The 12946-nt window shown below is 32.2% G+C and overlaps 1 protein-coding gene across 1 annotated transcript; it reads right to left on the bottom strand.

The window, feature by feature from the left end:
• Nucleotides 1-317: 317 nt before the first annotated feature.
• On the bottom strand, nucleotides 318-8374 carry LOC115630008. The gene is made up of 7 exons (XM_030526635.1): nucleotides 8230-8374; nucleotides 8122-8172; nucleotides 6038-6142; nucleotides 5433-5486; nucleotides 2134-2220; nucleotides 1350-1454; nucleotides 318-538 (listed from the first exon to the last, which is right to left on the bottom strand). Exons 1-7 carry the CDS (start codon nucleotides 8372-8374, stop codon nucleotides 318-320), a joined length of 768 nt encoding a protein of 255 aa, XP_030382495.1.
• Between the last annotated feature and the right edge of the window lie 4572 nt (nucleotides 8375-12946).

Below are 12946 nucleotides of genomic sequence, written 5' to 3'. Positions count from 1 at the left end.
ATTGTTTATTACAAAAAAGAAACGAAATTTAATCATAATTCTTAGCATTATATGTGCTTTCAAAAAAGAAACGAAATTTAATCAAAATTCTTAGCAATACATGTGCTTTCTCGCCTCAGCTTTCCTCAGCTGCGCCGTAAATAATAGTTTGAACGCTTTTTTACATATGCCAATATTTTATATTTCTATAAGAATACTTGTATCTAGTCTTACTTGTACTTAATACTTGGATAATATAGATTTCGTACATATGTGTGGTATATCAATTTTATTGTTTATTACAAAAAAGAAACGAGATTTAATCAAAATTCTTAGCATTACATGTGCTTTCTCGCCTCAGCTTTCCGCTGGTTATCTAACCATGTCTTCAGCTGCGCCGCAGAACGATTTTTCAAATATGTCGAGTTTTTAATTACGTTGTTGCACTGTTTGAGGGACGGCAGATCCTTCATGGTTTTTGCATTACCGAACGCTTTCATCATTTCAAAACGCTCCTCTCTCGTCCAACGTACCCGTTTTATAAAACCAGTGGGCGACCCTGCAAAAGATCAAAAATTAAAATTGAATGTGTAATAATAATAAATAATAAAGGTGACCGGACCTACAAAATTTTTACTTAAGTATATTCAATACTTATAAAATAACTGTGCTCAATAAATTAGAAAATATACAACCAACAGTTGTAGGATTGAATATTACAAATTCTTTGCTTTGTAAGCGTGGTACAAATTGTCAGTTAGAAAACTGAAATGATTTTAGGCAATTCTGTTCTCAAAATCCAAAAATATTGTCAACATTTTGAAGGCTTGTACTGGACAGATCTAGAAAACTGCTGTATGATGCTATTAGGCAAGATTATATTGGATAGCTCAGAAAAGACCCAAGATATTTTCTGCCTAAAAAAAGATGAATGTATTATGAGTTATTGGATAGATCTCTTCTGGATTTAATACAAAACTAACTGCATATAGCAAGGAAAAAATTGTTTTCAATAAGCCTTGCCTGCATAGTCGTCATGATTTTTCTACTATACGTACTATATTTTTCTAAAATTAAAGAAACGACGAGGTCAAAATAGGATTCATTTAAATAGGGCCAGCCGATAAATCCTACTTTTCTGATGGAATTTAAAAATTTTCTTCTTACTCAGGCCAATTTCCTAAATATCGATTCCCTGAATATGGTTACCATCGACCAGTACTGAATGTGTAAAAGTGATTATTATAATGATATGACTATAATGCATGTTCTGGGTTATAATACGAAATAATTAATCTTATAGATATACAATAATAGTTTGTTACAGTTTAGCGGCTACTGTACATAATTAATGGTAATTTCAAACTTACTGCTTCGGCGCTTGCGTATGGGCGTAATAAATTCCTCATCATTATTTTTGGTATTGTGATTGTCAGGCTTACAAACATTTTCTTCTTCAGAAAGGAGATCATCATCTACCACAAAAAGAAAAATAATGCATTTATTTTCGGTGTGTTTTTATACTCAAAGGGTAAAAGGCGTGGCAGACCCCATAAAGTATATAAGTATATTCTTGATCAGGATGACAAGCCGAGTCGATATAGCCATGTCCGTCTATCCGTCTGTCTGTCTGTCTGTATGAACGCAAGGATCTCAGAAAATATTAGAGCTAGAATAACCCCCCACTCCCCCCGCTATTCGCGATTTTCTATAACTCCCGTAATTCTTGGAACTTTGCACTAAAATTTGGTAGTTAGTGATTGTGTGTCAACTTTGTGCTGCATACACATACGCGCATATAAACACGCAGAGACACGATTCTGATGTAAATTTATTCTATTGAAATTGTACATAAACACTTTTGTATGTATGTATGCATGTGTTGAATATTTTATATTTAATTTAATTAATTATTTAAATTAATTAAATTTCTTAAAATACATTTTTTTAAATTTTCCTATTTTGTGGAGAGCTTTACTCTATTTTATTGTCGGGCTTGCTCGACTGTAGCGTTCTATCTTGTTTTTTTCTGAAAAGTATATGAAAAAAAAAAAATATCTAATTGCTTGGGAGTGGGGGTGCATCAGAAAAAATGAACAAAATGGATCTGTCTGGGTTAAGACAGGGTTTAAAAAAATACTAATAGAAACTTACCGAGAGGTTTTTGCGGGCAATACTCCTCATCATTTATGTCATTTATGTCATTATTTGCGGGCTGGAAGTTTTCGTCATCAGAAAGCGCTACATTTACGTAAAAAATTTGTTCGAAATATATTTTTAGTTTATACTTATTATTTTATGAATCGGTTATTTGTAACTTTCTGTACATTAATAGCAGTCGAGATCTTCGTATAAAATAACACAAGGACAATTAATTTAAAAACATTTTGTTAATAACAATATTATTACCAATAAAACAGCCTTAGCCAATTTAATATAAAACAAAAGAGAACGCTACAGTCGAGCACAGACAGTGTAATACCCTGTACCCAGGCAAATTTCCGATATGGAGCTATATGCGCCCCCTAGCTGCAGCAAAAAGAAGAAGAGCGTACCTGATGCTGCAGCTTGGAGGCGAAGTACTGGAGCGACACTGTTTCGCTAATAACTTTTCTTAGAATTGGCCGAATGGGATGAAATTTGAAACAAAAGTAGTTAATTATATTGCGTGTGCAAAATTTGGTTTATGCAGTTTTTGAAATGTAGACAGTATTGACGAAATTCTGTAGCGAAGGAAGGGGAGGGAATTTCAAAAAAATAAAATAAACTCGTCCTTTCTCGGACATAGGAGAATCTGGATACCAACTTTGGTTATTCCAGCTTTTATAGTTTCTATTCATTCATCGAGACAGACGGACAGACAGACGGACGGACATGTCTAGATCGATTTCTCTCCTCATGCTGATCAAGAATATATATACTATATGTGGTCGGAAATGCTTCCTTCTGCCTGTTACATACTTTGCACAAACCTAATATATCCTTTTTACCCTACGGGTACGGGGTATAAAAAAGATTTTCGGAATTTAATTTGAAGCTTATGCCTAGGGTCGTTCTAGAATAGCTTTTAGAGGGTAAGTATATTATTACTAAAGCTAAGTAAACTACAAAATAACAAACTCAAACAAGGACGACACTGTCCGACCACAATTAAGGTCAGCACATTAATACACACATTAGTACACATATTAGGTCAACATAAGTTGTTTCTGGTGTTAAAATAATAGTGTTCAAAGATGATGAGTTGACAGCTTAGTTTTATTAAATGGCAATTACGAGTTAATAGTGATTAGGGCTTGATGTGGAATAAAATTATTTATAAATAATTCTAATAAGAAGGTAATACATACTATTAGGGTCATTTTCATCATTATCAGCATTATCACTATTAAGTGCAGCCATTAATAATTGTGAGACTTGTGTTATTTCATCATAAGTTGCATTGACTCTATAAATATTTTTATGAATATCTTTGTTGTGACCCATAAACCCTGCTAGGCGATCAATTTGAGAATCTGCGACATTTAACAATGAAGTATATGTTGCTAAATGTTTACGCAACATAGTGCCTCTTAAAGCTTGTGGGTTAGAAGCACCGCATTCTTCAGCAAATTTTTTTAATATGGGACATGCTCTTATGTATTCCTTTGCGGAATCTGCAGAGCAGAACACATATATTTTATTTTTTATTCCAGCTTTTTTGCGATTGTCCAGTATGGTATCAATGCAAACATGGTCGAATGGCGTTAAAAGAACTGATACAGTTCTGCCAAGTTTACCTCGAATTGTTACCCTTGTGTACTGCTTTGCAAATTCTTGTGTTTTTTTTGTTAGTTTATTGAAATTATCTTTATCCACCTTTTCATTTATGGCTTGCGCACTTTTATAATTTTCCACAGTTAATCTCTCTAATTCACCAACCCGTCGACGGTTGAAAATGAGCAAGTTTACTAAAGTGCTTTGTACCAGCACAGACCAAGTTTCAACATCGAAGGTATTTTGTAAGATCTTAACAGCTTCTGTAGCTTTTTCTTTGACATATTCGAACAGTATTTTAATGTCTTCTTTAGTAGGAAGTATAATTTTAGCGGCGCGTCTTTTGGTAAATTGATCTTCAACAGCTTTTTTGTTGATATTTATAAATATGTCATGCTCCCATAACTTTATAAAATCGTTGACAGATTGTCGTTTTACCTGATTTTCCTCTTTAACGTGTTCCGCCCACAAAATCTTCGCAGTTTTTTTAATTAGTGTAGTTAATTTTGTAGCTAAGGAAGGAATTTCAAACGACATAGATTCATTATCCCATTTTGCAACTGTTCGTATACTTTGGACAATTATATCTGTGTGTTTGGGAAGAATGGCATCCTCCAAATCCTTTATTTCGTTGCAATTCTCTTTAAGACAAATTAGAAGGCGACCCAGAGACCTCATGTTTTGCCGTATCATTTCATGCTGAAACTTTTCCCGCTTCTGACACTCAAAGTTTCCATATAAAACAATCAGTCGATCGTATAAAACAGTGTCAGATATTTCATCATCCTTAAAATAGGGCATAACTTGGCGCCGTAAAATATCGTTAGCTTGTTTATGCATAAAACCTGTCACTTTTCGTCCATTTCGTATAGTATCGCGAGTTCCTTTTTTATAGGAGTTGCTTGAACAATTTCGTATATGAAATCGAATGGTAGATTTTGGGAAAAATCCTCGGCAAAATGTGCAGGTAATAAAATCTTTTGGTCGGAGAGTAGAGTTAGCTCTTTTTTGTCGAGGAACAATTAAAGTACCGGTGTTCAATATATCGTCGGTATAATGCAAAAAATCACCTTCTTTTCTTATTTTGTCAATCATATGTTTACGCTCAGGTCCACTTTTTGGGTATCTTAGAAAACTTTTTACCTCCTGCTCATTTTTATGTTTGGCCTCAAGATGACGAGCAAATTTTGTCTGCAAAGTTTTGCAGAACTTACAAAAATGTTGTTTGCATTTTTTTTGTGTAGAACATGGTATAAATAGGTCTTTTAAATCATAAAGAGGAGTTTCAGTAGTAGAAATAGATATACTATTATTTATGGACGAGTCATTTATGTTTTCATTTGTAGATGTTTGAAAATTATCATTAGACTGCATTGTAGAGTCTGGCCAATTGGAGCCAAGTTCATTAAGTTCGTCTGTAAAGCCGCTAACGAATCTTGAACTCTCAGTTTGGAAAGTCCCATCAGCTAATTCGGTAGAATCTTAAGTTAATACGAAAACAAAAATACTGTGTTAATTAAAAATTAAACGGGAGAATAAACCGACTTGGATGAAATTAAAAACAAAATTGCATATAGATTATGTGTACAAAGTTTGGATTATGTAGCTGTTGAAATGTGGACAGTATTGACGAAATTGAATTTCAACGTGAACGGAAAATTAAACAAATAATTAACTAGTGCAAATGGGCTACTTACTAAGTATATTCAAGTCTTCGTTTATAAATTCAGTATGTATTTGTTCGTCAGCATCTGTTAAATAAAAGATATAAACACATTTAATTTTTGCTTAAGCCAGTGAGAATGTTACAGTTGAGCAAGCCCGATAGTGGCATACCCTATACACAAAAAAAAAAAACTTCCATTATGTTATATGCGTTGTTTCGCGCATATCGAAGGCAAAAAAAGAGCGACCACGTTGCTGAAGGTTAGTGGCGTAGTATTTCAATACTTCGAAACACCCTTTTATTACAAAATAAATCCTCAGACAAAATGAGTTTAATTAAATGAGGCCAACCGATAAACACTATTATACTGAATAAATGAAAACATTTTTAATAAATAAATAATGTATCTCAAAAACGTTTCGTCTTCTTACTTAGGCAAATTACTTAGAAGCTGTAAAATCGACCCCCTATATACATGGTGTCCATTAAAGACCAGTAGTGAGAAGAGCTTAAAAATGATAATTGAAATGCTGCATATTATGTACGAAAAAGTTAATTTTTCTAATATAAAAATTTGTAACGGTCTAGAGTCTATTGTATATTCTGTTCTTTAAATAATGGTAATTTCAAACTTACTGCTCCGGCGCTTGCGTTCGGGCGGGATGAATTCCTCATCATTATCATTGGTATTGTCATTGTCAGGCTTACGAACTGATTCTTCTTCAGAAAGGAGATCATGATCTATCACAAAAAAATAATAATAATTAGAATTATATATGTTATTTTTTGGGAAGCTAAACAAAATGCTTACTCAAAGAAGTCCCTATTAGATATGTATTATAAAACAACATTCCGGTGTTGTAGAACAATTTAATACATACACTGGTCGTCACTTGAATAAGAACATAATTGAGTTCAGATTATTTTCATTTTTCCCCATTATACTTGTATTTTTATTACAAATTACTTTGGTTTCTAACTTTTTAATACTACCGTTTTTTTTTTTTTTTACCTAATTTTGGCTCACAAATACAGAACGCAAAAATGCACCTTTATTTTTGCAGATTGCTTTGATTGCAGCTCGTTCAAAAATAGCGCGTCATTAAAATAAGAACATGATACTATTAGTCTTTCGATCGCTTGTAGTCAGGTTTGACAGATATATGTTTTATTAACCGATTTGGATGAAATTTGAAAGAAAAGTAGATTACGATTACGTGTGCAAAGATTGTTTTTTTTTTTTTTTGTAGCTTTTGAAGTATGAACAGCTCGTTGGGTTTCTGCGCGCAACTATATGACCTGAAATCGGAATGTAAACTTTTTTTACGATTAAAAAAATGATGGAGAAACATCAAAGTCGCCAAGACGGTGTTGTCGTCTACGGAGATACATCGTTTTATAAAAGTTGTGAACTTCAATTTCTAACTGATTTGCAAAAAAGTTCTGGTGAAGAAATGCCTTTAAAGCCACCTAGTCAGAAATTTATCTTATAGTAACTACGTTAAAAGCATTTATGATTCTCTCCAAAGTCGTACATACCAAGGTACATTAAAAAAGGATGGATGCACACATTAGTGAAACATTATGAATATTATAGACTCATCATTAAATATCCAAAACATCCATGTTGTTATTTATTTTTCTCAATATTGAAATAGAATTAATAAGTGTTTTTATTCAAGTGACTTCAAAAAACATCTTTATTTTGCAGTTGAATTTGTAAAATTTGATTAATTAAGAGATAACGCTACAGTTGAGCAAACCCGACAGTAATACCCTCTACACAGGCAAACTTCCGAAACTGAGCTATATGCGCCTCTAGCAGAAGAAAAAGGAAGAAGAAGAGTAAACTTGATGCAGCAGTTTGTGGGTATAGTCCACATAGCAGTTGGCGGCTGTCAGTCGCTATACCAAATGCTCTGATTAAAACGCAATTTGTAGAGTTGCAATCAAATGAGTGTCTACGTTAAATTTTAAATCGTCCACTTTTAATAAAAGCCAATTTTGCTATAAATAGATAATTGAAGGAAAGCAAAGTATAAAGTATAATATTAAACGTACAGGATTGTAAAAGTATAAAGATCTTTAAACTATCTATTTGGACGATGTAATATGTTGACCTGTGTATGTATGTAAGTAAGAAATATGATAGTCATTCATACAAATGTGCGAATTCTTGAGGATTGTATGTATGTATGTAAATAGTACACATAAATTTGTATTTAAATAACTGCACTTGTACATACATACATGCATATGTTCATATGTAGAAAAACCCATACAAAATTGTGTGTATGCTCAAATGTATACATATATGTATGTATTGGCATGTGCACCAGCGTGAGGACGCGCAGTATTTTCGCGCCTTTATACTGGTATACAGGTATGTCTATGCTAACTTTATGTATATACATACATACATACGTACTTCTTTCTATATATATAGACATACGTACATATACATATATGTACATGTATACGCGTAATACTTTCAATGGGACTCACGCTGTTTGCGCGCCTTTTTATATACATACATATGTATGTACATAAAAAAATTTTGCATACACATAGTACATACATGTATACCAGTGCGCTTACCTTAAGATTGCATAAAGAACATACATATATATGTACATAATAATACATATGTATGTAAAATTTATACATGCATACATATGTAAGTGTAAAGTTGTAAAGTATCAATATGCGTATGTACTTACCTAGTTTTGCATTAAGCTCTTTGCATTTCTTTATTAATAAACCAGCATTATCTAAAATATACTGACGTATTATCCGTATTTATAATCTTAATAATTATTTCGACTTACCATTGGATTCAATTGTCTCGGCTTCATACTTGCATCCGCCGAATTTTGCTTGACACTTTTGCCCAGTACTATTAGAAATCTTTTTGCTGGGCAACACATAAAAATCTCCGCACTTTATTAAGAAGTACATATCACTACCGCTCATGATGACTTCACTCCGTGATATGATTTCAGACGCTTAGAGATGCATTGAATTGATTGGAATCAGTTCAATATAACGGCTCACTAACTTAAAAAAAAGAACTTTCAGGTTCATTTGAGTCAAATTATTGCTCGATATGAACACTTAAGTTCGATAACGCAATGTAGCAAAACAGTCTTATCGCAATTTTAATATTACCCTTACAGAGCATGTATTCTCACCATTGCTATATTTGTAACACATCGCATGTAGCTATAATAGGAATGATTGGTGTAGAATTTACGCTTGCTATAATAGCATGATTTTTTACACAATCGCAGTTAAATTGAAATTTGTAAATTTTTATAATGCCTACTACTATCAAAAAGCACTCAAAGGAACGATTATAAATAAATCACATTTAGTATTAAAGCGATTTATGGTTAGGTATGACTTTTCCACCAAAATGTGTATTAATAGATTTCTTATTATTCAGTAATATAATCTAAAGTTTCATCAAAATCGTCGCACTTTATCAAATAGCCGTCATAGGAACATCTGATAAAATAAAACAAGAGGGAACACTACAGTCGAGTAAGCCAGTCAGTGGAATAACCTGTACCCAGACAAATTTCCGTCACTGTGTTATATACGCCCCCTAGTAGAAGCAAAAAGAAGAATAAGAGCGAACTTGAAGCTGCAGTTTGTGGGCGTAGTACTAGAGTAAAACTGTTTTGCTAATTACTTTTCTTAGAATAGACCGATTTGAAAATTTAAAACAAGAGTAGATATTTATATATAAATTACAAGTGCAAAGTTTGGTTAATATTGCTTTTGAAATATTGATCCAAATTGAACCAGTATGCATATTTATAGCTGTCATCAGTACGATTGGTGAATAAATCACTCTTAGTCTTAGAAAACTATAAGTTTTATTATGATTTTCTCATTGTTTATTATGCCTAAGCATAATCTAAAGATTCATCACAATCTGAGCAGCATGTTATATAACTGCCATAAGTACGATTGGTGAATAAATCACTCTTAGTCTTAGAAAACTATAAGTTTTATTATGATTTTCTCATTGAAATCTATTTACGGATCTCTTATTATGCCTCAACATATCATATAGCATTCAAAGGAACAATTTGTGAATAAGTCACTTTTAGTTTAAAAACTGTATATCATATTACGAGTTTTCCACCAAAATGTGTATTTATGGATTTTTTATTATGCCTAAGCATAATCTGAAGGTTCATCACAATCTGAGCAGCATGTTATATCACTGCCATAAGTACGATTGGTGAATAAATCACTCTTACTCTTAGAAAACTATATGGTTTATTATGATTTTCTCATTGAAATCTATTTATAGCATTTTAAAGGAACAATTTGTGAATAAGTCACTTTTAGTTTAAAAACTGTATATCATATGACGAGTTTTCCACCAAAATGTGTATTTACGGATTTTTTATTATGCCTAAGCATAATCTGAAGGTTCATCACAGTCTGAGCAGTATGTCATATCACTGCCATAAGTACGATTGGTGAATAAATCACTCTTAGTCTTAGAAAACTATAGGTTTATTAAGATTTTCTCATTGAAATCTATTTACGGATTTCATATTATGCCATAACATAATCTGAAATGGCCTCAAATTCGGAGCACTATATCGTATAGCATTCAAAGGAACAATTTGTGAATAAGTCACTTTTAGTTTAAAAACTGTGTATCATATGACGAGTTTTCCACCAAAATGTGTATTTACGGATTTTTTATTATGCCTAAGCATAATCTGAAGGTTCATCACAGTCTGAGCAGTATGTCATATCACTGCCATAAGTACGATTGGTGAATAAATCACTCTTACTCTTAGAAAACTATATGGTTTATTATGATTTTCTCATTGAAATCTATTTATAGCATTTTAAAGGAACAATTTGTGAATAAGTCACTTTTAGCTTAAAAACTGTATATCATATTACGAGTTTTCCACCAAAATGTGTATTTATGGATTTTTATACCCTGTACCCAAAGGGTACAAGGGTATATTAGTTTTGTGCGAGTGCACATGGAACACATAGAAGGAGGCTTGGTAGACCCCACAAAGTATATATATTCTTGATCAGCATGACAAGCCGAGTCGATATAGCCATGTCCGTCTGTCTGTCCGTCTGACCGTCTGTCCGTCTGTCTGTCTGTATGAACGCAAGGATCTCCGAAAGCATAAGAGTTAGAATAACCAAACTTGGTATACAGATTCTCCTGAGACCGAGAAAGGACGAGTTTGTTCATTTTTTCTGATCCACCCCGCCCCCCCCCCACTCCCCCCGCTATTCAAGATTTTCTATAACTCCCGTAATCCTTGGAATTTTGAACTAAAATTTGGTAGTCACATTAGGTTAGTTATTATATAACCGTATACCAAGTCTCATTATGATAGAATAATCGGAAAGAAAGTTATAGCCATATAACCAGGCCCAATGCACACATACATACATATGTACAAGTACACAAAAACGCATAAGGCACGATTCTGATGTAAATGTAAATGTATGTATGCATGCATGGAATATTTTATATTTAATTTAGTTAATTAATTAAATTAATTTAGTTAATTAATTAAATTAAATTAATTAATTAATTAATTTAATTACTTTTTTGTGGGGTGGTACAGGGTATTTAAGAGTTGAGCCTGCTCGACTTTAGCATTCCTTTCTTGTTTATTATGCCTAAGCATAATCTGAAGGTTCATCACAATCTGAGCAGCATGTTATATCACTGCCATAAGTACGATTGGTGAATAAATCACTCTTAGTCTTAGAAAACTATAAGTTTTATTATGATTTTCTCATTGAAATCTATTTACGGATCTCTTATTATGCCTCAACATATCATATAGCATTCAAAGGAACAATTTGTGAATAAGTCACTTTTAGTTTAAAAGCTGTATATCATATTACGAGTTTTCCACCAAAATGTGTATTTATGGATTTTTTATTATGCCTAAGCATAATCTGAAGGTTCATCACAATCTGAGCAGTATGTCATATCACTGTCATATGTACGATTGGTGAATAAATCACTCTTACTCTTAGAAAACTATAGGTTTATTAAGATTTTCTCATTGAAATCTATTTACGGATTTCATATTATGCTATAACATAATTTGAAATGGCCTCAAATTCGGAGCACTATATCGTATAGCATTCAAAGGAACAATTTGTGAATAAGTCACTTTTAGTTTAAAAACTGTGTATCATATGACGAGTTTTCCACCAAAATGTGTATTTATGGATTGTATTATGGATTATGCCTAAGTATAATCTGAAGGTTCATCACAATCTGAGCAGTATGTCATATCACTGCCATAAGTACGATTGGTGAATAAATCACTCTTAGTCTTAGAAAACTATAGGTTTATTAAGATTTTCTCATTGAAATCTATTTACGGATTTCCTATTATGCCTCAACATATCGTATAGCATTTAAAGAAACAATTTGTGAATAAGTCACTTTTAGCTTAAAAGCTGTATATCATATTACGAGTTTTCCACCAAAATGTGTATTTATGGATTTTTTATTATGCCTAAGCATAATCTGAAGGTTCATTACAATCTGAGCAGTATGTTATATCACTGCCATAAGTACGATTGGTGAATAAATCACTCTTAGTCTTAGAAAACTATAAGTTTTATTATGATTTTCTCATTGAAATCTATTTACGGATCTCTTATTATGCCTCAACATATCATATAGCATTCAAAAGAACAATTTGTGAATAAGTCACTTTTAGTTTAAAAACTGTATATCATATTACGAGTTTTCCACCAAAATGTGTATTTATGGATTTTTTATTATGCCTAAGCATAATCTGAAGGTTCATTACAATCTGAGCAGCATGTTATATAACTGTCATATGTACGATTGGTGAATAAATCACTCTTACTCTTAGAAAACTATAAGTTTTATTATGATTTTCTCATTGAAATTTATTTACGGATTTCCTATTATGCCTCAACATATCGTATAGCATTTAAAGAAACAATATGTGAATAAGTCACTTTTAGCTTAAAAACTGTATATCATATTACGAGTTTTCCACCAAAATGTGTATTTATGGATTTTTTATTATGCCTAAGCATAATCTAAAGATTCATCACAATCTGAGCAGCATGTTATATAACTGTCATAAGTACGATTGGTGAATAAATCACTCTTACTCTTAGAAAACTATATGGTTTATTATGATTTTCTCATTGAAATCTATTTATAGCATTTTAAAGGAACAATTTGTGAATAAGTCACTTTTAGTTTAAAAACTGTATATCATATGACGAGTTTTCCACCAAAATGTGTATTTACGGATTTTTTATTATGCCTAAGCATAATCTGAAGGTTCATCACAGTCTGAGCAGTATGTCATATCACTGCCATAAGTACGATTGGTGAATAAATCACTCTTAGTCTTAGAAAACTATAGGTTTTATTAAGATTTTCTCATTGAAATCTATTTACGGATTTCATATTATGCCATAACATAATCTGAAATGGCCTCAAATTCGGAGCACTATATCGTATAGCATTCAAAGGAA

This window comes from Scaptodrosophila lebanonensis, unplaced genomic scaffold, assembly GCF_003285725.1.
Source record: "Scaptodrosophila lebanonensis strain 11010-0011.00,11010-0021.00 unplaced genomic scaffold, SlebRS2 tig00000210-arrow-arrow-pilon, whole genome shotgun sequence".
NCBI classification, from domain to species: Eukaryota; Metazoa; Arthropoda; class Insecta; order Diptera; family Drosophilidae; genus Scaptodrosophila; species Scaptodrosophila lebanonensis.
This window is presented reverse-complemented; position numbering and strand designations above follow the sequence as displayed.

Bases quoted from the DNA above. Each gene is read 5' to 3' on its own strand.
- LOC115630008 (XM_030526635.1), bottom strand. From the start codon at position 8,374: ATGAGCGGTAGTGATATGTACTTCTTAATAAAGTGCGGAGATTTTTAT. The intron at 2,221-5,432 runs GTAAGTAGCCCA...ACGTAAATGTAG, and splicing joins CGAAGACTTGAATATACTTA to CGCTTTCTGATGACGAAAAC. The intron at 539-1,349 runs GTAAGTTTGAAA...GATCTTTTGCAG, and splicing joins CATACGCAAGCGCCGAAGCA to GGTCGCCCACTGGTTTTATA.